The 27,031-nt window shown below is 44.3% G+C and overlaps 1 protein-coding gene across 1 annotated transcript in view; it reads left to right on the plus strand.

Annotated features, from left to right (window-relative positions):
* The window catches only part of CFAP221 (cilia and flagella associated protein 221), a 96,013-nt gene that overhangs the window by 17,116 nt on the left and 51,866 nt on the right, over positions 1-27,031 (plus strand). The window contains exon 7 of the mRNA XM_005876486.2: positions 16,650-16,753. Within this exon, the coding sequence (XP_005876548.1) occupies positions 16,650-16,753 (104 nt within the window). The remainder of the gene's footprint in view (positions 1-16,649; positions 16,754-27,031) is intronic.

The raw sequence follows: 27,031 nt of genomic DNA on the forward strand, positions 1-27,031 counted from the left end.
GTGTCTTGCTGTATAGAGGTGCCAGTTTTTTCTGTCCTACTGCTAATAGACCTAAGGGGTTGTTTTCACTTTTTTTTCTTTGCCCAACACTACTGTTGTGTTTCTTTGTAAATGGCCTGGGACACATGTTCTAGAGTTTCCCCTGGGTATATACATAGAAATGAAATTCATTGTTACTGTCTAATGTCAAATTATTTTCCAAAATGGTTGTACCCATTCATACACACACCTGCAGTGCATGAGAATTTGTTTTCCACATGACTGCCAACAATGGGTATTATCAGACTTTTACATTCTGGCTCCTTGTCCTTTTGTTCTCTGTTTATTTGCCCCAAAATATTCTGCCAAAACTATACCAGGGCTTCCTCCCTCCCACTCATCAGCCCTTCCTGCCTTCACCTGGTCCTTCTCAGGATTCCGTGCTCTGTGCAGGGAGCCCAAGATTCACCTAACAAAGGTGAATCCCTTCTGGTGGGACCCACTCACTCTATGCATTTTGAGGCCAAACTAGCTATTTCCTTTAAATGGGCGAATATTGCAATTTTTACCAAAATCCAAGTGGCAGGAAAAAACTAACTTCATTCTTTTTTCCTTCCTTCCTCCTTCCTTCCTCCCTCCTTCTCCCACACCTCTCTCTTTCCTCCCACCTCTTCCTTTCTTCCTTCTTTTATTTACTTTCTTTTTTTCTTTCATTCTTTCTTTCCTTCCTTCCTTCTTTCTTTCCCTCCACAAATTACTTTTTGTTTGGACCATAAACCAGGCTTATGAGAACAATGGTTTAATAAACTGGTGAAAATGACATGCCTTGAAATGCAGACATCAATCTTGGTTCTTACAACACAAATCTACCAACTTCCCTAGAGCCTTTCCTAGAACTATTTTGTATATAATTCCCTTCATTTGTAATCAGAAATGAACATTTCAGCTAAACTGTTTATTAAACTGAGTTATAATGTATAATGGTATAATATTTTTAAAGATCTTTCAAACAATAAGCATGCTACTTTTTTCCTACTAACCCTCTGGCAGCCCACAGTGCCTCCTCAAGACTTTAGGCCCTTTACATATGGGTTTCAACAAACTTGTAACTACCCAACCATCTTAGGCTGCATTCAATCCAGAATGTCTGGTAGCATGACAGAGTTGAGAACATAAATGAGTTTCACATGAAATATTTCCTACTAAGCCTAGGCCGCCTTGGGGATTGCAGGTACCATTTGGGTAGATTCTTTATTTAGCATTATTCACTCAAGAAATCTTTATTGAATGCCTACTATGTCTCAGGCACAGTGTTCGGTACTGAGGGTGCAGAGATGATTAAGACCTGATATCATGATTAAACGGATGATTGTAATTTCTAATTCAGTGTATTCTGAGTGAGGACACCTAACCCAGCTCAGTGTGAGGGGAGTTAGGGGCATGTGAGATGGGGAAGCTCCACAAAGCTTCCTAGAGAACACGTCTGAACTGAAACCAGCCAGCAGAAGAAGGGAGCGGAGTAGGAGAGAACAAGGTGTTTTAGGAAATGCTGTAGCTTGGGCAAAAGCAGAGGTGTGAAATGGCACAGACATTTGAGCCTGTCTGGAATATTTGTGTGACTGGACATGGGTTGCAAGAGCTGTGGCAGGGGAAATAGAAAGAGGGCTGAGCAAGATAGGCTCTACAGGGATGTGTAGCTTGTACCCTGAGGCTGTCAGCGAAAGACTTAAGCAGAGAAATGGCACGATCATGGCTACCCTGTAGAAACCTCATTTGGTGCCCCTTGCAGAGAAGTGAAGGAGGATGGGTAGGACTGCTGTGGTGAGGCAGGCACAAGACAGCAGAGCACCAGGAGTGCCTGGACACCTCAAAAATAAGCAATGAGGGGGGTTCTGGTCAAGATGATGGCACAAGTGAATGCGGTACTTGAATCCTCCTACAACCACATCAGAATCACAACTAAACTATAGAACAGCCCTCATTCAGAACCGCCTGAAATCTAGATGAATAAAAGTCCAATAACTAAGGATATAAAGAAGCCACATCAAGACTGGTAAGAGGGGCAAAGACAGGCTGGTCCCACTCCCACGTATGGTAAATAAAAATTGGGAGGAATATCTTGACTGCAGAGGTCCCCCCTGAGGAGCAAGGGGTACAAGCTCTACACCAGAACCTCTATCCTTGGATTCCAGTGCCAGGAAGAGAAGTCTTCATAACTGCTGGCTATAAAAACCAGGGTGATGGTGGCTGAGTGATACAGAGGGATGCTGGCATCCCAGGCATTTCTCTTAAAGGGCCAGCACATAGACTTACCAGACTCACTTGTTCTGAACTCCAGTGCTGGGGCAGCAGCTCACAAGTCACCAAGGATATACAAGGAGTAACTGAATTGTCTGGCATCAGGGTAAAAGCTGAGGGGCAGCTTTCTCCCAGACAGAAGGGCTGAGAGAGGCTATTGTTCCTTTTCTGAGCCTTCCCCTCACCAAGCTGGCCTATGAGTGCCATATCTGAATCTCCATCAACCTGGCTTACACTATTCGCCTGCCAGAGTGATTCCCTGAGACTCCACCACACCCAACTTATGGACCCACCAAAACTGTTTCCAGTGGCTTTACCAGAAAAATGGTCTGTATTAGCTCATGCTGGGAACTGTCCTAAAATCTCTCAAACAAGCAGCATCTGGCCTTGGCGTGCTATGTACCTCTAGCTAAGTGGCCCCAGGCCTGACCCTAGCAGCAGTTAGCCTTGGTTCACAACTTGGCTGCTGCTAGGCATATCTAAGCCCCTCACAAGCATCAGCCATCTGCAGATCTCTCTGTAGCTCATGCTGGGTGGCCCTATGCCAAGCACCACCTGTGCCTGCCCCAGAGCTAGTGCAACCAATGAACAGCTTTGGACCACATCAAAGCACCACCCAACCACCTCCACCAAGGGATACATTCAAGGAGCAGACTCAGCAGACACCAGAGCCCCACTGAAAAGTCCTGATCTGTGGGGTCAACCCCTGCACAGTTGATCCTCCACAGTGGTTGAGACAGTCCATGCAGCTTATCATCCTGTGGTAAATCCCTCCCATTGAGGTGCCAACAGCAATCAAGGCTCAATTATGACAGGAAGGTGTATGCAACCCACAAGGGGGGGGTCCACCTAGAGTCCCATCTTGGATGATCAGGAAGGCCCTACAGGATACTTACTACACACGGCCAATCTACAAGCTAAGAAGACATAGCAGCTCTACTTAACACAGAAACATAGGGAAGCAGCCAAAATGGGGAGACAAAGAGACATGTCCCAAATGAAAGAATAAAACAAAACTCCAGAAAAAAAATAAAACAAAATGGAGACAAGCTACAAGATACAAAGTTCAAAAACAGTTGTTATAAGGATGTTCAATGAACTTAGGGTAAGAGTAGATGAACTTAGTGAGAACTTCAACAATGATACAGGAAACATAAAAATGGAGATAGAGAATATAAAAAATAATGAGTTAGAATTGAAGAATGCACTATAGGAAATCAACAGTGAAGTAGATGAAGCGGAGAATCAAATCAGAGATTTGGAGAATCAAATCAGAGATGGTATCAGATGGATACTATATTTATTGGGATGATCACTTAGTTATATAATGTCTAATGACTGGGTTATATGCCTGAAACTAATATAATTTCATATATCAACTGTAATTGAAAACAAAATGATTATTTAAAGGAAACAAAAGCAATGATTACAAATATTTAAATGTAGCTTAGGCCCTTAGGTCAGGTTTCTGAGAAGCAGAAATAAGGATTCATTGCACATGATTTATTAAGGCATAACCCATAAAGGAGTGAAGGATATGGATGGGGTTCCCAGCCCCCAGCCAAGGGTACTTCTCTGGAGAAGGTCAAGGTGAGAGTCATCAGCCACAGCACTCCTAGAGCTGGGTGATGGGTGCCCCAGCTGGTGAAGGAGCGTGCCAACAGCATTCACTACAAATCTTCAGCAAGCAGGCTGATTTGGACTTACACATCCACTTATCAACACTCCATCCGGCTTCATCTAGCTCTGGTATTGTACTTACATGGAGTGATGATATGGATTCCATGAACAGTTGAGCTGATAGAAGCTGTTGCCCGGCAGAGATGATAATTTCCTGGTAGATTTTATCAGGATTGGAGAATGCAGGGCTGGTATGCACCAGGTGAACCATCACTAGGCTGCCTTCCCTCCCCAGGACAGGGAAGGAGGCCTGGGCAGCCTCCAGAACTCCCACTGGGTCACATCAAGGAGGGGTGGTGGGAGTGGTTCTGCCCACATGAGAGCTATGAGAGTTGATTGTCTGTAGAAAAAATTTAAGACAACAGAACCTACTAGAAGTCATTCTGCTTTTGAATGTCTCCACGCACCAATTTAAATATTATCAGCGATAAAACACTCCTCCCTACAAACCACTGTTAGAAGCTAAGCAGCAGTGATCATCTTGTCTGTGATCTTTGTCTGACTGAGGTCTCCACACTTGCCGCTCTCACGTTTGTTCCTGCAGTGTTTCCTCACCGTGTGGCCCATGGAGCCTGCTCCCTCTAGTGCTGTCAGCTCCTGCTCTTCCTCTGCTCAGCATGAGGCCCTTACCCCCATATGCACAAGAATGCCTTCTTCAGAGGCTGTTTGTGGGTTCAGGCTGTGGGACCAGAGACAGATGTGCCTCTCAACCCTGCCTCTCTAAGCTTGTCCCAGCTGCTCAGCAACTTCTGAGTCCAACCTCCCCCATTTCTACCTGCCCCACTGACAAGAGGGCAGCTCCAGTCAGCACCTCCTTCAGCTTTACCGTCTATTGTCATTGTCTTCAATAGATGGGATGCCGGCTGCTTTCAGTTTGGCCCCTGGCTCATTCTACACCCCTTGTAGCCCCTTTTTTCATTTGTACCTCCTCCATGGAAAGCCGAAAGCCCAGGGTGATTTTCCAGGAATTTTTAGGTTGTTGGAAGAGAATGAAGAACTGGTCTATCAAATCTTCAAATCTTGTCTATTAAAGACTACTTTATAATCCTTAACCTGTCATTGCTTCATCATTCATTCATTTATTTACTCGTTCATTTATTTACTCATTCATCCATCCATTCATTCATCCATCCATTCTGATTTTGGCTTGCTGGCTTCCAATTTGTGGCTTCTGATTTAATTAAACTATTGACCTGCTTGGTTTGGTCCACATGGATGTGGCCCCAATGTTTTATTTTTAAAAAACATTTGAGTTACCTGCCAACATTTAAAAACCAAAAGATTTCACATCACATTTTAGGTTTCTACATATAAGAAAGGAAAATCCAGCAATACTGAGCCCACATTCCTGGACGATCACCGTCAGTTCAGCTGGGATGGAAAAGAAGCGCCTCTTAGAGGGCAGTGCCTTGGCCAGCTCGCCACACTCCCCACCACTCCCTATCACCTCACACTAAGCCCTCTTCACTCATTTTTGCTACCTGCCTGGCCCACAAGGACTTTCAATAAGGAAACCGAAAAGGAGACAAGGAAATACAGTGTTGTGTTTAACAGCATAGACCGCTAAGGTTCTGGAGTCATTCTGCCTGGATTTCAATGCAGGCTCTACTTCATGATGGCTGTGTGACCCTGAAAAATGTTAACCTCTCTGTGCCTCTCAGAATCCTCATCTTTAAAATGCAATTCATTTCCGGGGTTCTTGTCCCAGCATCAAGAAGGGTTCAGGAATCTGGAAAAGGCTATGCATAGATGACATAGGAATCCAGGGACTAATAAAGAATCCGGAGACATGATATAATTTTGAAAGGCATTGGGGGTCAGAGGACCTTCAGCTAAAGGAACTGAAGACTCCCTCCTTGTCTAGGACCCTTGCTTTTATTAACACAATTTGTCCTAAGGCAAGGTGGAGATAATACACTTCAAAGGGTAAGGTTTCAAAGGGTACAGAAGCATTGTCAGTTTGGGGAATAGCCTACGGCTGTTCAGGTGTTTGGCCAGTAGGAGGCAATAACATGTAGATTAAGATGCCCTTTAACTGTCTGGCAGCCACAATCAGTTTCCTATTCAGGTTTGGGGAAATGCCTTTAGCCATCCCCAACAGGTGACTACATGTGTGACTCAACCCTGTTGAGTCCCCAAGTTTCATCAACCTTTTGATGAAACTCTTAAAATTATGACATGCTGGAATTGGTTCCTGGCAATTCATAAGCATAACTACCTTGTAGAATTGTTCTGGGGATTGAGTTAAAATAGAACTTTAGCAAGAATAGTTAAAAGTTTTTAATATTAAAAAAATTTGTTAATCCTTATCCGAGGATATTTTTCCATTGATTTTTAGAGAGAATGGGGAAAGGGAGAGACAGAGAGAGAAACATCAATGTGAGAGAGAGACATTGATTCGTTTCCTCCCATGTGGGGGATCGCGCCTGCAACCGAGGTATGTGCCCTTGACCGGAATCAAACCCATGACCCTTCAGTCTGCAGGCTGACGCTCTATCCACTGAGTCAAATCGACTAGAGCAAGTTTTTAATATATAGTAGTAAAAACACTGCTAAGCATATAGTTAGTGATTTGTATTAGCCATCATCATCATCATCATCACCACCACCACCATCACCACCAAAGAGAATTTTACCTAAAGAATGCACAAACGAGACCCAGCCAGTTTGGCTCACACAGTAACAAAGGTAGACAACATAAATTCTAGTTGCAAAGGCTGGTGGTCAAGTTGAAGGTGGGCTGATGGCAGATGGGGACGTGGAGGCCCCCAAAACAGCCTTCCAGAAACTGCACAAGCTAATGGCCCAACGGCAGTTCCACGGGGGCACCGAGCAGGGACTGAGATGAGGGTGTGGCTGCAGGTCTAGGATGGATGAACAGCTTCTCTCTCTTGGCTTTTACATTTTAGGAAAAGTTTGGTTGAGATAATCTACATATCATAAAATTTACTAATTTAAAATGTACAAAGCAACAGTTTTTGTATATGCAACTATCACCATCATCAATTTTAGAACATTTTCATCACCCTCAAGAGAAACCCCACAGCCATTCCTTATTTTCCCTCCAAATTTCTCAGCCTCTGGCAAATTCTGATTTACTCTCTATCTCCATAAGTTGTCTATTCTGGACACTTCCTTATGTGGTCTTTTGTGACTGACTTCTTTTATTTGGCATAAGGTTTTCAAGGTTTATCCCGCTTATAACATGTATCAGTACTGCATTCCTTTTTATTGTGAATAACATTCCATTGTGTGGATGGACCACATTTTATTTATCCATTCATCAGTTGATGGACATTGGGTTGTTACTACTTTTGGCTACTTTGAATTCCTATTGTGAACATTTGTGTGCATGTTTTTTCAATTATAGTTTACATGAAATATTATCTTTTGTGTTTTTTAAATCTTTATTGTTGAAAGTATTACATAGGTCAGTGATGGCGAACCTATGACACGCGTGTCAGAGGTGACACGCGAACTCATCTTTTTGGTTGATTTTTCTTTGTTAAATGGCATTTAAATATATAAAATAAATATCAAAAATATAAGTCTTTGTTTTACTATGGTTGCAAATATCAAAAAAATTTCTATATGTGACACGGCACCAGAGTTAAGTTAGGGTTTTTCAAAATGCTGACACGCCAAGCTCAAAAGGTTCGCCATCACTGACATAGGTCCTCCTTTTTCCAAACCACTCCCATCCCACCCCTACCCCCAGGCCCTCACCACACCATTGTCTGTGTCCACGGGTTATGCATATATGCATACAAGTTCATTGTTTGATCTCTTCCCACCACCCTCCCCTGCTTTCCCTCTGAGGTTCAACAGTCTGTTCATGCTTCTATGACTCTAGGTCTTAAGTACAATTTTGTATTAGTTTCAGATGTACAGCATAGTAGTTAGACAATCATATATTTTACAAAGTGTTTCTCTCGATATTTCCAGTACCCATCTGGCATCATACATAGTTATTGAAATATTATTGACTATATTTCCTTTGCTGTACTTTACATCTCCATGACTATTTTGTATTTAACTACCAATCTGTACTTCTCAATCCCGTCACTTTTTTCACCCAGTTCCCCACATGCCCTTCCCTCTGACAACCATCAGTCTAGTCTCTGTATTTATGAGCCTGCTTTATTTGTTCATCTATATTGTTCTTTAAATTCTGCATATACTAGTAAGTGAAATCATATGGCATATGTCTTTCTCTGGCTGACTTATTTCACTTAGCATAATACCCTCTAGTCCATTCATGCTGTCGTAACTGGTAAGATTTCATTCTTTTTTTATGGCCAAGTAATATTCCAAAATATATATATGAACCACTATGTTTTTATCCAATTGTCTATTGATGTACACTTGGGTTGTTTCCATATCTTGGCTATTGTAAATAACACTGCAATGAACATAGGGCTGCATGTAATTCTTTCGAATTACTGTTTTGTGTTTCTTCAGATATATATTCAAAAGTGGAATTGCTGGGTCATAAGGCAGTTCCATTTTTAATTTTTAAAGAAACCTCCATACTGCTTTCCACAGTGGCTGCACCAGTCTGCATTCCCACCAGCACTGCATGAGGGTTCATTTTTCTCCACATTCTTGCTGACACTTGTTGGTTATTGACACATTAATGCTGGCCATTCTGACAAGTGTGGGGTGATACCTTACTGTGGTTTTAATTTGCATTTCTATAATGATTAGTGGTGGTGAGCATCTTCTTCTGTGTCTGTTGACCATCTATATGTCCTCCTTGGGGAAGTGCCTACTCAGGTCCTTTGTCGATTTTTATTATATTATTTGTTTTTTTGATATTGAGTTGTATGAGTTCTTTATAAATTTTGAATATTAACACCTTATTAGTTGTATTATTGGTGAATATATTCTCCCATTCAGTGGGTTGTTTTTTCCTTTTGTTTTTAATTGTTTTTCTTTTTATTTTGTTGATGGTTTCCTTTGCTGTGAAAAACTTTTTAGTTTGATGTCTTACCATTTGTTTATTTTTCTTTTGTTTCCCTTGCCCAATGAGATATATCAAAAACATATTACTAAGAGACATATTTGAGATTTTACTGCCTATGTTTTCTTCTAGGAGTTATATGGTTTCAAGTCTTACATTTAAGTCTTCAATCCATTTTGAGTTTATTTTTGTATATAGTGTGAGAAAGTTGTCTACTTTCATATTTTTGCATGTATCCATACAGTTTTCCCACACCATTTATTGAAAAGACTGTCATTACTCCATTGTATGTTCTTACTTCCTGAATCAAATATTAATTGCCCGTGTAAGCATGGGTTTATTTCTGGCCTCTCTATTCTATTCCATTGATCTAGGCTGTTTTGATGACTATAATTGTATAACGTTGTTTGATATCAGGTAGCATGATACCTCCAACTTTATTCTTCTTTCTCAAGATTGCTATTGTTGCCGAAACCGGTTTGGCTCAGTGGATAGAGCGTCGGCCTGTGGACTGAAGGGTCCCAGGTTTGATTCCCGTCAAGGGCATGTACCTGGGTTGCGGGCACATCCCCAGTAGGAGAGCTGGTCAGGGTCTTTTGTGGTTCCATATAAATTTTAAGATTATTTGTTCTAGTTCTGTGAAACATGACATTTATATTTTGATAGGAAATGCATTGAATTTATAGATTGCCTTCAATATTATGGACATTTTACTGATGTTACTTCTTCCTGTCCATGAGCAGGGTATATGCTTCCATTTATTTGTATCTTCTTCAATTTCTTTCTCCAATGTCTTATAATTTTCAAAGTACAGGTCTTTTACCTTCTTGGTTAAATTTTTTCCTAGGTATTTTATTTTATTTTTGAAGCAATTGTAAATGGGATTGTTTCTTAGTTTCCCTTTCTGATAGTTTATAATTGGTGTATAGAAATGCAACTATTTCTGGATATTTATTTTGTATCCTGCTACTTTACCAAATTTATTTATCAGTTCTAGTAGTTTTTTGTGGAATATTTAGGGTTTTCTATATACAGTATCAGGTCATCTGCTGTATATATGTTTTTATGCATATATTATGTGAGATTGCTAGTTTATGTGATAATTCTGTGTTTAACATTTTGAGGAGATGCTGAAGTACTGTCCGAAGTGACTGCACCATTTTTTATTCTTAAAAATGTATGAAATGTATGAAAGTTCATATATATGTGTGTGTGTGTGTGTGTGTGTGTGTATGGAAAGCCTTTTGTTTTATTTATAATTTTTTATTTAATTATTTTCCCGATCACCATATGTCCCCCCTATATTTTGTTCCACCTCCACCTCCCACCCCATTTCAACCATCTCCAGCTAAAGAAAACATACTGCACATTATGGAGAAGGACAAAGGTGAAGGGAGAGCACAAATTCAGCAGAAGGAAAATTCAGAAGGATATATTTCTCTTTGCATCTAGAATTGATTTGGACAAAATGGCCAGAAGTTGTAGGGTTTGCATTTAATACCACTAAGTTTGCTTTCTTACATTGAGGCTGTGTTGTCTGGGCAGAGCCTCCCTGAGGCCTGGATGGCACCAGTACATTTCCACAAGGTCATGAAGTGGACTTGTGTATATTCATCAGTTACATTTTCATTGTCTGGGTTTGGTGCTTGTACATTTTCCATGTGGACATTTGCCAGCTACCTATAAACAGCCTGGGTGGTTTACGCTCTAGTGAGATGAATTCTGACAGCTTCTGTAAATAACAGAAAGTTGCATTCCAGTTTCTGTCCAATGTCCCAAAATCAAGCACTGGTGCAGAGGACGTCCAGCTCTCTCTCTCTCTCTCTCTCTCTCTCTCTCTCTCTCTCCTGTGAGTGGAAGTTATGCTTTATAACTGGGTGAACCTAACCATCATAGCGGGTTAAAGTTTGTCATCGCTTCGTATCTCAGAAAGCTCTGTGGATAAAGTACAATCTTACCCTTTCTCTACACAAGGAAACAAGAACATGCTCATGTTAGGTACTGAAATTTTATCTTTCCATTCTCAGGGTCCTGGAAAGACTTGTGTGAATTTATGATGCTCTGTGGTTTCTCCGGCAGAGTCGACCTGGCACCAAATAACTGGTTAGAGCAGATCCAGGCAGTTGGCCGGTGTTCTCTCCATGAGTCATCACCTGACCCTCCTTTGCTACAAGCTGACTCCCCTGGCCAGTTGGTTCACGTGTGCTGCCGACGAGCTGACATGAAGTCAGCGGGGTGCTCCCTGGGTTCCCCCTCACTTTCCCGTTTCTACTCTGCACCTGGTCCCATGGGCAGGGCAGCCACGCTGCTCTCACAGCAAGTGGAACCGTTTGCGCATCTCAGGGCTGCAGATGCTCCGCAGACCACAGGCCACATCCACAACGCTAACAGAGAAGGTCCCCGCTGCTCCATTCAAAGCCAGGATATTTTAGTCTCTGGAACTTTCCCATCATTAATTTAAAGAGTTTACCAAAGGATGCTTTTCCTTAAGTGGTGAGACTGTGTCTGATTTTAGAAAGTGTGGGAATAACCACGGTCAGAATGGGATGTCCAAATGGAGCCATGGGGGATGGGAACTTACACCAGCCCTGGGAGGGCAAGATTGATGCGAGCAGTTGGCCCAGCTGGAGCAGCAGGTCCAGTCCGCATTGCGGGAGTATGGGCTCCGTGGGGGGCCCGAGAGCCAGCTGTGACTGGCTTAGGACGAGGGTATCAGGAGAAGAAGATAACGTTAACCTTCAGAAGGATATTAGAAGCCCGCTCAGAGAAGGAATTCACATTTCTCAGCTCACCAAGGGAAATACGCTTCTTACTCATGCTAAGGTCTCATGTGTCCTAAACTCAAAGTGGATTTGAAGGAACAGCAGCATTTCATGAAAACATTCTGACAAGGATGACCTGAACTAATCAAAAAACTTGTTTTTTACTTCAGCCCCTACTTGGGTTATTAAGCAGTAGTGAACCTACATTTTAAAATTGCTTTGAAATTTCTATTCAGATAAAGCATCACTGTTAACTCACAATAGCCTGACTTTTTACTGCATGAAAAATCCTCCCATATTTTGTAGTTAAAATGTTTTTTATTTTATATCCGTTTGCTGATAGTATTTTGTTCATTCCACATATGAGTGAGATCATGTGATATTTGTCTTTCTCTGACTGACTTATTTCACTTAGCTTGATACTCTCCAGGTCCCTCCATGCTGTCTCAAAGGGTAAGAGATCCTTCTTTTTTACTGCTGCATAGTATTCCATGGTATAAATGTAACACAGCTTTTTTATCCACTCGTCTACTGATGAGCACTTGAGCTGTTTTCAGATCTTAGCTATTGTAAATAACACTGCTATGTACGTAGGGGTTCATACATTCTTTCTGATGGGTGTTTCAGGTTTCTTAGGATATATTCCTAGAAGTGGGATCACTGGGTCAAATGGAAATTCCATATTTAATTTTTTGAGGAAACTCCATATTGTTTTCCATAATGGCTGCACCAGTCTGCATTCCCACCAGCAGTGCACTAGGGTTCCCTTTTCTCCGCATTCTCACCAGCACTTGTCACTTGTTGATTTGTTGATGGTAGCCATTCTGACAGGTGTAGGGTGATACCTCATTGTCATTTTAATTTGCATCTCTCTGATGATCAGTGACTTTGAGCATTTTTTCGTATGTCTCTTGGCCATCTGTATGTCCACTTTGGAGAAGTGTCTATTTAGGACCTTTGCCCATTATTTTATTGGATTGTTTGTATTCCTTTTGTTAAGTTGGATGAGTCCTTATATATTTTGGATATTAACCCTTAATCAGATGTATCTTTGACAAATATGTTCTCCCATACAGTGGGAAGCACAAGTTTATGGTCATCATCTAGAGCAAATGAAAGTGTGTGCAGGACAGTAATTAAACATGGAGCATTTTTCTTGTTTCGTGTCTTCTAGTCTTTGTATAAATTATTGGACTGATTCATTAATTTCAAAAGCATATACATTTGTGGTTTCTATGAAACTAAGTATCATGATATAAAGCTGTAAGGAACTTTAAAATATTATCATAAAATATAGCCGTGAATTAATTCTCAATTCAATATTTAAGAATATAACAAGGAATTTCAGTGTTTACCCAAAGCACATTCCTAGAAGAAGCAAAGGCAGAAATTGTGGGTGGCCCTAACCTGTTTGGCTCAGTGGATAGAGCATCAGCCTGGGGACTCAAGGGTCCCAGGTTTGATTCTGGTCAAGGGCATGTACCTTGGTTGCGGGCACATACCCAGTAGGGAGTGTGCAGGAGACAGCTGATCGATGTTTCTCTCTCATGGATGTTTCTAACACTCTATCCCTCTTCCTTCCTCTCTGTAAAAAATCAATAAAATATATTTTAAAAAGAAATTGTGGGTGATTGTTGGTCTTGGAGAGACACCCTCAACTGAAAGTGTTTTCGGGGCTCTCCTCCTCCTTGCTTGGTTTACATGCTGTCTAACCTCATACCAAGTACTGTACAGGCGGCCACATCTGGTCACTGCTGCTTCTGCTCTGATGCCCCATGTCACAGGCTTGTGATATCTGCACACACACACACACACACACACACACGCACTGTTCATATGAATTCAGGAATGTGATTATTTAATGGTGTCATAATATTTAGAATAGAGTAACAAGCAACCATTCAATTGCATTGTGACTCTTTTCTTAAATAGTTGCTTTCTCTTACAAATGCCCAAATTTTCTCACTAAAAAGTCTTATATAGTACAATTTTAAACCCCAAAGTATTTGAGTTTAAGTTGCTTTGCTTTAAACATGTGTTTCCCATTCCACTGCCAAGTGACCTTTTTGTTCTAATAATTGCTGGTGGGTAAGCCACGGGCTGGCAGCTATTGCCTGCGGGCTGTTTCAGGCCAAATATCATTACAGGTCATTTAGCTCCAAGGAAGTCTGATTGAATGCAGTTAGCATGTGGTTCCTCCGACCCTCGGTTTTAAAAGGTGCCAAAGCTACCAGTAGTTTTAGTGTATTCTTATCTTCTCTGAATAAATGCTATGTTTTCCTCAACAAAATGAAATCAGTCTGCAGGAGGCTTTTCCCCTCCTTCCCCTCTAAGGTGACTTTCTTGCTGATGCCAGACCTCCCTGCTCTCTGGCCGCGGGCCCTGCTGTTTCCAATGAGCCGCCCCTGATTCCACACCTCACCCCACATTATCTGCAACACTAGTGAGTTGTAAGGTGTTATTTTCTATTAAATGAATTATTCATATACATATTTTTAAGTGAAGGTAGTTGTAAAAGGTATTTTATACTGTATCATTCCACTGATGTGAGCTACCTAGAGCAGTCAAATTCAAGGCGGAAAGTGGAAGGCTGGTTGCCAGGTCCTGGAGGGAGCAGGGAATGGAAAGTTACTGTTTAATGGGAACAGAGTTTCAGTTTCACAAGGTGGAAAAAGTCCTGTGGATGGATGGTGGTGATGGTTGCAAAGCAATGTGAATGTGCTTAATGCCGCTTAAAAATGGTTAAAATGGTAAACCTTTTATGTACATTTTGCCACAATTTTTTAAAGTGTTTTTGAAATATATCAATAGGGTATATAGTATCTCCGCAAATGCAGAGTGCATCCCTGGTCGCTAGTTCCCTTTCCTGAACCCAGTTCCTTTCTTTCCTTTCCAGTCTCCAGAGAAATGCCTTCACTTTTTCACAAGCACACGGAGGGGACCTCATTTGATTCTGCTGGTTCCCCAGGTTTGCAGCAGCATTCCAGCCTAAACCACTGGGGCATGCGAGGCTGGGGAGTGGGGGTGGTTGCACCAATGTGGAGGACTAACTAACATTTGGGAAGGAATTAAACCAAGAGCAAGAAGGGAGTCAAAGGCCAGCAAAGGAGGAACCTTACGCCTCCCTGACCCCAACTCTTCATTGATCTCTGCCTCTAGTATTGGTCTGAGCTTAGTCTAAGACAGTGATGGCAAACCTATGACACGCGTGTCAGAGGTGACACGCGAACTCATTTTTTTGGTTGATTTTTCTTTGTTAAATGGCATTTAATATATAAATATCAAAAATATAAGTCTTTGGTTTACTATGGTTGCAAACATCAAAAAATTTCTATATGTGACACGGCACCAGAGTTAAGTTAGGGTTTTTCAAAATGCTGACACGCCGAGCCCAAAAGGTTCGCCATCACTGGTCTAAGATGAGGCTGGTGGTGAATTCCCTGGGTGTAAACGTAATTAAGTGCCTGTTATGTGAACGTTTCTTTATGTAAATCTGTGTTTTTATTTGCCTGTATCGTTAAGGATCCCTGAGTCTATGAGGCTTTAATGCCAGTGAAATTGTGTCTTTGAAAATGAGATAAGCAGCCCAGCAGGGTGGCTCAGTTGGGTGAGCATCGTCTGGTGCTATATCATTAACTAGCAACTAAAGGGATGTCTGGCCCTCTGTTTCCAATGAGCCACCCCTGATCCCACTCCTAGCATTTATTTAGGGAAGGGACAAGAAAGAAATTTGAATTTATATTAAATTATTTTATAATATTTACTTACTATAAGGCAAATTTATGCTCTCTTCTAATATGCACAAAATGTGTACATGATCATAAGTTTAATTTTGTTTTTTGTTTGTGTTTAAGTCCTCACCCGAAGATATGTTTATTGACTTTAGAGAGAAGAGGGGAGGGAGAGAGAGTCACCAATGTGAGAGAGAAACATTGATCAGTTGCCTCCTTGTATATGCCCCAATCAGGGATAAAACCCGAAATCTAGGTATGTGCCCTGACTGGGAATCAAACCCGCAACCTTTTGGTGTTCAGGATGACGCTCCAACCAACTGAGCCACCTGGCCAGGCCCGTAAGTCTAGTATTTTAAAGGTTTGGGTTGGGTTTTATTCAAAATAGGGAATCATTCTTTTTTTTTTTTTTAATCTTCATCTGAGGATGTTTTTCTATTAATTCTTAGAGAGAGTGGAAGAGAGAGGGAAAGACAGGGAGAAATATCGATGTGAGAGAAACACAGTGATTGGTTGCCTTCTGTAGCCGTGTCACCGTGAGCAGGACATTTATTCTCTGTTGTGCCTGTTTCCTCGTCTGTAAGTGGGGAGATCATAGTACTACCACGCGGGATTAGAACCGTTGCTATCTGGGAAATGTGGAGCAGCCTGGCCCCCAGGAATTATTGTTCATTATTGTTCCAGGACATTTATTCTCTCTTGTGCCTGTTTCCTCGTCTGTAAGTGGGGAGATCATAGTACTACCACGCGGGATTAGAACCGTTGCTATCTGGGAAATGTGGAGCAGCCTGGCCCCCAGGAATTATTGTTCATTATTGTTCTGGTGTTGACTGTTGTCATTGTTGTAGTTGTTTATTGTACATTGAGTCTCGATTCTTTGCAACCGAAAGAGCTAGTTCTATGTTGAACACTGCAATGCCCAGGGTCACTTGTGCTGAGCACTTTGGGAAGGGTCTGGTGTCCTGTAGAAGAAGGCAGTGCACACATACACTCTGTGGGTCCAAATCTCACCTCCGACACCTACTGCTGAGTGTCCTTGGACAAGTTACTTAACCCCTCTGTGCCTCATTTCCCCCCCCAGGCACTGCCGGTCATTCTGATGTAGACATCTCAGAGTGGAGTTTGGAGATCACGGTACTAGCCCACCCTGCCTGGTGGCCTGTAATTCTATTCAGTTCTGTAGGTGGAAGAAAACTGCTAAGATTGCTGATATTTTCTATTTTTCTTTTTTTGCAGCAAAAGATACATTATTCCTTTGCAGTGCAGCTGCCCTGTAGATTTTGAGTTCCGTGTTGCTGTGATTCAGTCTCATCCGGCCTTTACTATTGAGCCAACGTCAGGTAAGGAGAGGCAAATTTTCAAGTTTCCAATTTCCTTAGAGTTCTTAGACCAAAGAGGATTTGGAGAGTAGGTCTCAAGTTACAAAAGAGAATAAACCACACTTGGATATGTGCCGGGGTTCTTGTCCCAGCATCAAGAAGGGTTCAGCAATCTGGAGAAGGCTGTGTGTAGATTAAATAGGAGTCCAGAGACGAAGCATAATTTTGAAAGGCATTTAGGGGTCAGAGGAGCCTAGCTGAAGGAGCTAAGTTCTAAGTTTTAAGGTCTCAGGTCTCCTCGTCCCAGGACCCCATGCTTTTTATTAACACAATTTGTCCTGAGGAGAGGCAGAGATATACACTTCAAAGGGTATACACAAGCATTGTCAGAATGGGGGAATTAGCCTATGGCTGTTCAGGTGTTTGGCCATTAGGAGGCAATAACATGTAGATTAAGATGCCCTTTAGCTGTCTGGCAACCAACAATCATCCCTTTTCAGGTTTGGGGAAATGCCATTGCCACTCCAGACGATTCAGCCCTGCTGAACATGCTGGAATTGGTTTCCGGCAGATATGATATTTTCAAATGCTTAACGGTGACAGATTTTACATATCTGGCACAGTGTAAATTGGAATTAGACACTTGGAGATAAAAACACTTAGGATCATTTGTGTCATGCAGATAATTTAAAATAATGCCCAGGTAAATTTTTTCCAAGATCAAAACTTGAATTGACTCTAATTCTAATTGTGCCTCTTGGTACCTTATATTCATCTTTCAATTCAATGTCAAATAAAATGAGAGTATTATTTCCCCCAAGCTCTCCGAGTCTTAGTGAGGTTCCAATGAATGAGGACAGTCCGTCCCTGTGTGCCCCAAGGACCTGAGTCCCTGTGCGGCTCAGGGCCTTTGGGAGAGAAATCCCCCCCTGAAGTGGGTGCTGCGCCCCAGCTCCCGGCACATGGTGTCTAGGTTTGGGATGTAAATAGCTGTCCACAGTGGTCCGCTGTGAACACTGGGGGCTGTTTTTAAATGTCAGGGGAGTTGTCCATTTGTTTCCTGCCTTTTCATCATTGCAAGTGCATATTTTCTCCAAAATGAGGGTTCAAAGCAGAAACTTTGAATCACTTCTAAATTATAAAATGTAACTTGATTATTTCCTAGAGAACCAGGAGCCATTCTGAGATTTTTGCAATACACTGTAGCCACTATTTATATTGCAGAAAACAGGGCTTGGTTCTCTTTCCAGAGAGAAGAATTTTGTTATTTTTAAGCTTTAAAAAGAAGATAAAAATAAATGGTTACAAAAAATAAACTAAACAAGGTAATATTTCTGCTTTTACTACAGTTGATGTTCTCACAATCGGCCTTTTGGTAGAACAATAGTAATAACAACATTTAGTGAGGCACTGTTCTATTCTAGGCTATACATATAGATAGAGATACATTATATACATACATTTAATCTGTACCAGAACCACATAAGATCAACAATTATTATTTCTATTTTATAGACATAGAGATGAGACACAGAGAGGTTAAGTAACTTGTCCAAGGACACTCAGCAGTCAGTGGCAGAGGTGAGATTTGGACCCACTCCATCTGGTTACAAAGTGTGTGCGTGCTCTGCCTCATATGCCCAAACTGAATTTCACCTTCACTCTGGAGAGGTCATAAGAATTTCACCCACGAGGTGTGTCGGTCAAATAAACTAGCTCCTGTGATCTTAGTCTGGACTCTACTCAGAGAAGTAGAGATTGTAGCGAGAAAGAGAGGGTAATCCTGCCCACGGTGGCCCGTCAGACCACACGGAACCTATGGGTTGTCCCTGAGAGCCACACTCTAAAGCAGGCCAGCTGAGTCCCGGGGAAAGGACATCGGGTCAGGGAAGGCACGGGGATGACAAGCCTGGAAAAGAGAAAAGGGCACTGGAGGCAGGTTAGCTGTGTCAATCGTGAGAGTCGCTGTGGAGAGGACAGGAACGGGCTTGTGCCCTGTGGCTCCAGAGGGTAGAGCTAGAACCAGTGCATCGTCTGGACGCCCAAAGATGATCTCATTGCTTAGCAAGTAGCTGGTTCCCCATCACTGGAGACTGGTGGGAATGCGACAGAGGGCAGTCAAACCTCAGATGGGGGCTTCAACTCGGTCAGTGCCCCAAAGTGTCCAACACTGCGATGCCCAGGATGACCTGGGCTCAGCAGCCCCGGGCTCAGCCTGCCCGGCCTGGTGGTCTATGATTCCATTAAGTTCCACAGGCAGAAGGGCACCGCTGAGCTTTCTGAGCAGTCTTGATGGGAACGACTTTGAGGACTTTCCAGTGGAGCTGCAGTGAGAAGGTGTGACCGGAGTGGGGGCAGGCAGGGGAGCAGGAGATCATTGTGCTGGGAATGAAATCATTTAGGCCTCAAGAGCCTGGACTAGGCTGGTGGCAGCAGCAACGAAAAGGAAGGGACAATTTGGGAGAAAGCTAGAGATTCTTATGGCCAAGTCATTCTTTAAAAAAAAAAAAAATCCCAAGACACAGAATATTAGTTTACCAAAAGGGTTTTGAAACACAACCTATTAAAAACCTGTGACTGTGTCCATAAGCAGAGACAGTGCTCGCACATATGAATAACAGCTGTACGTGAAACACTAAAACACCATGCAGGCCTTGCCACAAGCGCTCAGGTTGTGCACTGCACAGCCACACAATTCAGACCAAGGGTGATACCTGCGCACATTTCCTGTTCAATCTGAGAAGCTTTAGTGGTTGCTCTGGTGCTTTGTTGGTTGCTTGACTTTTAAATTCCCCCTTTAAGTAAATTAAATTGAATATACCAGTTTGGAGTCGAAAGAGAGATGAGAGCTAGGGACATAAATGTTGGCACCGCCTGAATATTGACGGGTCGTAGGGCTGTGGGACTGGCCATGAGGTCACCCAGGGATTGAGTGGACTGAGGCCCGAGCCCTGGACACAGGCACTCAGAGGACAGCAAGCGGAAGTGGGTCCAGGGCAGAGACCAGAGAGGAAATCAGGAGAGTGTGGTGCAGGAGAAGACATGAGTGATGAGTGAATGGATGGATGGATGGATGGATGGATGGATGGATGGATGGATGAAGGAACAAGGGCAAGCCCGGGCCCTTGAACTTTGGGAACCCTGCCTCTGGTTTTAAATGATCTGCTTCATGTGGATGGTGCTGCTGACCTGGCTTTACAAGCTGGTCTCCGAGGCTGACCACTGAGCCTCCTGGGTAGCTTTTTTTTAATTTTTTTTTTGAGGCTTCGCCCATCACTCTGCTCCACTGGTCTCGGCATTGTCTTGCTTTGGTTTCCCACTTTGTTGGTGCAGCGATACATCTTGGCTGTTATTCTTTTGAGGCTGTAGAATTCAGGGATGGCTTTTGTTCACCTGCAGTGAAACCCCTTGGCTGCGTGGACAGTGAATGCAGTTTGGGCGGCACGTAGCCCACGTGAGCTTTGGGCTTTCCTGGCTTGTCAGACATCTAGCTTGACCCATAGGCCTTACAGTTGGACAGTCCTGGTTCACTTTTTCGGCCAGTAAGTCATTTTGCCTCCATTTCACAGGTAGACTAGGAACTATAGGCTGATTTTGCACAGTGAGCAGGAGTATTTTGTACACACTGTTTCAGATACTTCTTTGCTAACTGATTGCCTAAAGGCCTGTGGAGCTGCCCATTGGTCCATTAGTTTATAAAGCAACTTTGTCTCTGGGAACTGGAAGCACCCAACATCCATGCCTCCCAGGCATTTTGTGCTCAGGCTTGCCCAGTGCCAACATTTGAGTAAAGCTAATTCTCCTTACAAGATTTGAACCTGACATAGAGCCCTCAACTTCAACTCAACTGGCCAGGTGCCCACCGGCCATCCTCATGCGAGATGACTGTACTGCCAGGAGCTGGGTCTAATGATGGCGCCAAGATTTCCCTGAGCTTGGGGGACATGAGTAAAGGATTCTGTGACCTGCCTTGTGCTGTTGACAAGAAATCATACACAATTAAAACAGCAAGACACTGTTGATAATTTTGGAAGAGCCAGCAATACATGAGTTTGGACAAGATCTTATTAGTGTTGGAGACCAGCCACATTCCACAGAACTGTGTTGCACTTGTTTACTTTTGACTACTGTGAGATCTTGGACATCCACCTGGTGTCACACAGAGAGAACAAATCCAATTCACATAAATGGTAACGTAGCATAAAAATGGCTAGCTTAGCGAGAGTTCCTGGGGGTTATTGCCCAGTGTTCTTATTTCAATACCCAGGGAACGATGCCTGTGCCCTGACCAAACTCTGTACCCTCCATTCTGAAATGCCAGTGCCACTGGGCTCGGTGTGGGGGGGGACGGGTGAGGGGGGAGACGAGGCTGTGTTTGGCCCAGCCTGGATTCTGCCCAGAACGGCAGCCTGTCTCTACCGGGGAGCAGGCCCTTCCGTGGGCCCTACAGGGCTGACTGGTGAGGGTAATGGTGCCAACAGAGGGAAAAAGAGGCTCGGGGTATAAGTAAGTGTGGGAATATTGGGCTCAACACATATAAATAAGTTTCTTTAAACGTGGCCTTATAAAAAGGAAATGTGTTTGTTATAAAAAATCCCAAGACTACAAAGAAGTACAAAATCCAATTTGAAAAATATTACCCAGAATATCGCCACCCCAGAAAAAGCCGTCGTAGGCCTCTGTTGAGCATTGTCACACCGTCCGTGCTTCTGTGCAAAGAGCAGAAACGAAGGGGGACTGCACACAGACAGTGATACAGGGACAGGTAAAAATAGTAAAAGAGCAGGACCTATCCATAATAATAAAAGCGTAACATGCTAATTAGACCAGACATCCTTCAGGATGAAGCCAGGGCTGCGAGGGAAGCCGGTGCCAGCAGCGGGGGGAAGGAAGGCCTACTCTTGCACGAATTTTGTGCATCAGGCCTCTAGTTGTACATAAAAATATTGGTTTTGTCATTTGATATTGATTGAAGAAAAACAGATGAAACCAAAGGAATTGCTGTGAATATTATAAGTGATATTCATTCCTAAAATGTATGACTACAAGTAAGAAATATTATAAAACATGAAGAGGTCACAGCCACTTTCTATTTCAATTGCGGGCTTCAACTTCAGCCAATGTCTTGGCTGGACGAGGGGGAGTTAGCACCCGTACACTTTCCCCTCCCCTCCTTACAGCTCCCAATTCTGTTTGGTTATGTCATCCAGTTCTGTAGCATTTGTATTCTGACTAATGGCCATAAGTGCCTCAGTTACTTCGTTTCTATTTAAATGGAACTAGGAGCCCTGGCCGGTGGCTCAGTCGGTTGGAGCATCATCCCTTACACCAAAAGGTTGCGGGTTCATTCCAGGTCAGAGCACATACCTAGGTTGGATCCCTGTTTGGGGCACATATGGGAGGCAAACAATAAACCTCTCTCTCCCTTCCTCTCTCTAAAAGGCAATAAAAAAACATACCCTCTCATGAGGATTAAATAAACAAATGAATGGAACTAGGGTTTCACCTCCATTCTTTGCTCCTGTTTTCTCCCATGTCTGTGTTTCAGTTCCTTTTCTGGCAGCCGGGTTTTCTCGTCTAGTGGCTTGCTAACCGAGGTCCCTGGGCGCTGCATGCCTGGAGTGCTGGCATGTCTGGGCGCTACACGCCTGGAGTGCCAGCATATTTGAAGTCTCTCTGCTGCCTGTCATCTTGACTGGTAGAAAAGGCAGAGGAATGAGGTGGTAGAAGAGATGATGATAATAATAACAATAATAATAACGGAAACAATAGCGAATGTCTACACATGTGGCAGACTCCACTCTTGCACTCAATACTCCCAACAACTCTTGGGAGTCGATTCCGTGTGAATGCCCACCTTCCAGATGAGGAATTGGCTGGTGGCAGGGAGTGTTAGGGAAGTTGTCCAGGGGCGGAGCTGGGATTGGCACCCAGGGAATCTGGCACCACACTCCGAGCTCCCTGGGAGAATGTCTCCCACAACTGCCCGGTGCTCACCAGGGCCGGGTGAGTGGTAGGAGAGTCTACGACAGCATCTGTCCCGTGAGCAACGGCAATTCTGTGGTCGCTCACTCTCTGCGCACCTCTACATCTCCTCCAGCCGCCTTCTGGAGTGGGCCTGGGGTCTCAGACGCTAGAAGTTGCCTGGCAGCCGGTGACTGCATCCGCTCCCCTCCCTGCTGTCTGTGCTGTTGGGGTTGGGTCTCTTTGTCATGATCCCCACTTCTCCAGGGCCCAGCCACACTCCCACATTTTGTCACGTTAATCAAAGGGGAGTTGGATGTGTTTTCAGGGCTGTGACTCTCACTTGAGGGGAAATCTGCTGCCCCCCAGCTCTCAGGTGCCACGTGCCTCAGTGACAGTAGCTGGCAGGCGTGCTGCTCAGCTGTGCCTTGCGGTTGTGGGCATGCCCCTTGTTTAATAGATCTCTCTTCTCTTTCATTTGGCACTTTTTTCCTTGTTGTTTTGGTGAGTGTGATGGGATGGTAGTCAAGTTTAAGTAGCTTCTTTTCTTCCTCGTTCACCAGAAATGCTGCTGGGGTTGTATCTGCAGGGTTCGCATCCTCCCACTTCCTCTCCGGCCTTCGCTCAGAGCCCAGTCCTCAGCACCTGCCCAGCATCAGGCACTGTGACAGGAGCCAAGGTACCAAGGGAACAAGACAGACACCCCGCTCTGCTGGGGCTGGCATTCTAGTGGGGAAGAGAGACCAGCACCCCAAGAATGGCATTGCCCAGAAGAGAAATGATGGGGAAGAAAAATAAAACCTGGTGATGGGACCAGCTCACAGCTCTCACCCAGGTGGTCAGGAAGGTGTCTGAGAAGGAGTGTCAGCTTCGACCTGACAGAGAGAGGTCAGGCCCGGCCAGAGCCGGGGAGGAGGATTTCAGGCAGAGGGAGCCGTCAGCGCGAAGGCAGCAAGGCCGGGAGAGGCTCGCATGGCCATGTTGGAGGGAAAGAGGGAAGCCCAGCGTGTCTGGAAGGTGTGAGCAAGGGCAGGAGGCCATGAGACCAAACTGGAGAGGCTGATGGGGGCTCAGTCGGGTAGGAGTTAGGGTTTGGTTCTGAGCTGGGTGTGAGTCCATTGGAGGCTGCTAAGCAGGTGGGGGCATGACCTCACTTGGGGGAGAGTGTGTTGGAGCAGCAGACTGTCCCTGGGGAAGGCAGCTGAGGTGGGCCTGGGTGGGTGCTGCCATGGAGATGGGCGGGGTGGTGGTGGAGTGGACAGGCTGAAGGGCGGGCCTGCCGGGGGGGTCAGCAGGTGGCTCCTGGTTTAGTTTGAGCAGTGGGCGATGCGGGGGCTCTTCACTACGCTGCCAGCAGCTCCTTGAGTTCAGCAATAAGCACTCCTGTGCGGTCACTCAGCCTCCCAGGTGGTGCTGGGCACGCTGCCCGGCACAGTGGGCAGGCGAGACACGTGTGCTGCACGCACTGCTCCCCGCAGTGGTTGTGGGCCCGTCAGCCAGTGACCTGCTGACCGGCTGAGTTTTCCCAGCACCTTCTCCTCAGGCTGCTCCTCAGCTTCCCACCCGTGCGGCAGAGCCCCGTCTCTCATCCTGCTCCCAGGGCTGTATTTTGGGTGTTTGGTGGACGGGGAGGAAAGGAAGATTTCAATACTACGTATCCCTGGTTCCAGTCACCAGCGCTGGCTGGAGGGAGAAGGGATGAAAGATTAAAATAAGGATACGTTTTTCCAAGAAACATTTCCTATTCTTGACATTTTTTAAAGTGTATTTTTATTAATTTGAGAGAGGAAGGGAGAGGGAGAGAGAAATAGAAATGTCAATGATGAGAGAGAATCATTGATCGCTGCCTCCTGCATGCCCCACACTGGGAATGGAGCCTACAACCCAGGCATGTGCCCTGACTGGGAATCGAACCGTAACCTCCTGGTTCATAGGTCAACACTCAACCACTGAGCCACGCCAGCTGGGCTCTTCTTGACATTTGAATGATCATTTCTTACACAAGAAGTTACAACTTGCTCATTTGGCTCAGACATCGGGAAGAGCACATTGACAGGACACACACCCTGTGCCAGGCATTGTCACAGACCCTGTGCATTATTTCCTCCTCACCCCATTTTACAGATGAGAAAAATGAGGCTCAGGTAAAGTAACCACGCCAAGTCACAGGATTCGTAGAAGGCCGAACAAGGATGTGAGTCCGAGTCTGTATGGGCTCTGGCCTTTCCTTGTCCACACGCTCTGGGCAGCAGTGATGGCCTGCGATTGTCCCAGGGGTGGTGTGTGAGTCAGCTGGAAGGAACACCTTGCAGCCCTCCCTTCTGTAACCCAGTGAGTCAAACAACTGGTAGAGTTTGTCAACAGCTTGTTCATGGACAGTTTCTAAAGTATTAGCTATTAAATTCCCAACTGGGGCTTGGAGAGATTAAGAAGTTTGCCCCAAAATCATAGCTAGCGAAAGCCTAAATTTGGAAGATTAAGGCTAATACCTGCTGACACTCCAAGCATGTGGGAGAATGGTCTATACTTCCTGAGCTCTTTGAAGAAAAAATGTTACTTAAAAATTATAATGACATTGTAATAACACTATATGGACACGTAAGAAAATAATTTAAAAAAAAATAATCCCCATCCTGGGCCTATGCCCTAACAAATAATGTACTTTTTAGTTTCCCTTTTCTTTTAGTAATTGCCCATATTTATGCCTGTTTTACATAATTGTAATCAAGGCAAATATATAGTGGTATTTTCTGGTGACTTATAATTTCTAAGTGTTGTTACATTTTCTTCATAATACTCTTTTATTGATAAACTGGGGTTTTCTTAGCCTTTGTCTCTGCCTCATCACCCTCCCTGCCCTGGACTTACCATTATCCCTGGTTGTGTTAAGGGTAATGATCTGAATTGAATGGAAGCCACAGAATCATGGTTTGGGGAGGTTTTAAATGAAGTAGTAAATTTTGGGGTGCTCTTCTCACTTTTAAAACGTGCAACATTCTCTCATTTCTCCCACCATTAATTTTTGCCAAGCAATAAGCTATGAGAGCTTGTCACACCTTTGTAGCTGTTAACATTTGTCAATGGGCTACAACCCAGTTCTGTTAACAGAGCTGTGTTAACTGGTGTCCCTGTTAATGGAAAAGGCCGTGTGTACTCCGGTTGCCTAGGTGACAGCCCCAGTGTGCTTTATGTATTCGAGCTGGGCTGGGAGCACTTAAACATAAAGCAGCCAGGTCAAGGCAAACATTAATCCTTGCTCCGGAGCTTGTCCTTATTTTTAAGTTAATGAGCTGGAGCAGAAGCACTAGAATGTTCTTAGTCTAAAGCCCCCAGTGAATTGCAGGTCAAACAGGTGTGTTTTCTGGTCAAGTGGGTGGCCGAGGCACTGAACTGCCGGGCATCATGGCCTTTCTCGGCTGATAGGCTGACGGACAGAGCAAGCGCTTCTGATTACCTCTTCCCTCCGTGGTCTCTTGAATCACTAGTGGCTGTTACTTAAAGATTTTCATTTCTGCCCTCAGGAAATTAACAAATACCTATTTCTGAAGCACTGGGCTTGGGATCCATGAAGATAAAAGAGCTTTGGGCCTGTTGTCTGCCTTGGGGGCTTGCAACCTAGTTAGGAGCTTGTAAGCTCTGAAAGGCAACCGTTCAGGCAGTACTGGCGTCCTGTAGGGCTGACGGAGCTGAGAGGGGGTTCCCTCTCGTGGACAGAGAGTCAGGAGGAGTTTCGTGTAATTGGCGTTGAGGTTTGGATTCATTTACTCATTCAGCAAGTATTCATTGGGGTCGGAACACAGTTATGAGGAGGAGCCTGCTTTTGTAAAATTTACACTCAGATCCAGGGGGAGGTAGACGGTAAAGGGGTAAACTTTGTTTTGTTTGTTGCTATTTCTTGAGTGCCTAAAACAGCGCCTGGCATACAGTGAGTGCTCCAGGAATGCTTAGCTGGCAGCATGGGGTGTCCATGTGGTTAAGCATAGAGAGCATGGGGGGGTGCAAGGTTCAGAGGAGAGTGAAACGGGAGGGAGGGGCGCCAGGAATTTATGAGAGAATGTGCAAGGCCCTGCAGGGACAGGAGAGACGGAGGCGCAGGGGCATGAGGAGTCATTTGGAAAGCAAGCCGGAGAGCCTTCAGTGGAGGCAGATCATTGGCCCCTCTCACACTGAGCACACGGATCCTCCCCCTCCACCCGCGCCCCGGTCTCCCTTTCATTTTTCCTTCTATGTGTATTAAGCACTTGCTGTGTTCCATCCCTGATGGCCACAGAGACACAGGGAGGAATAAGACATGGTGGGATATTTGACTTGGAAGAGAACAGCTGTCCATCGTGA

The sequence above is a fragment of the Myotis brandtii genome, unplaced genomic scaffold (assembly GCF_000412655.1).
Source record: "Myotis brandtii unplaced genomic scaffold, ASM41265v1 scaffold488, whole genome shotgun sequence".
In the NCBI taxonomy this organism is placed as follows: domain Eukaryota; kingdom Metazoa; phylum Chordata; class Mammalia; order Chiroptera; family Vespertilionidae; genus Myotis; species Myotis brandtii.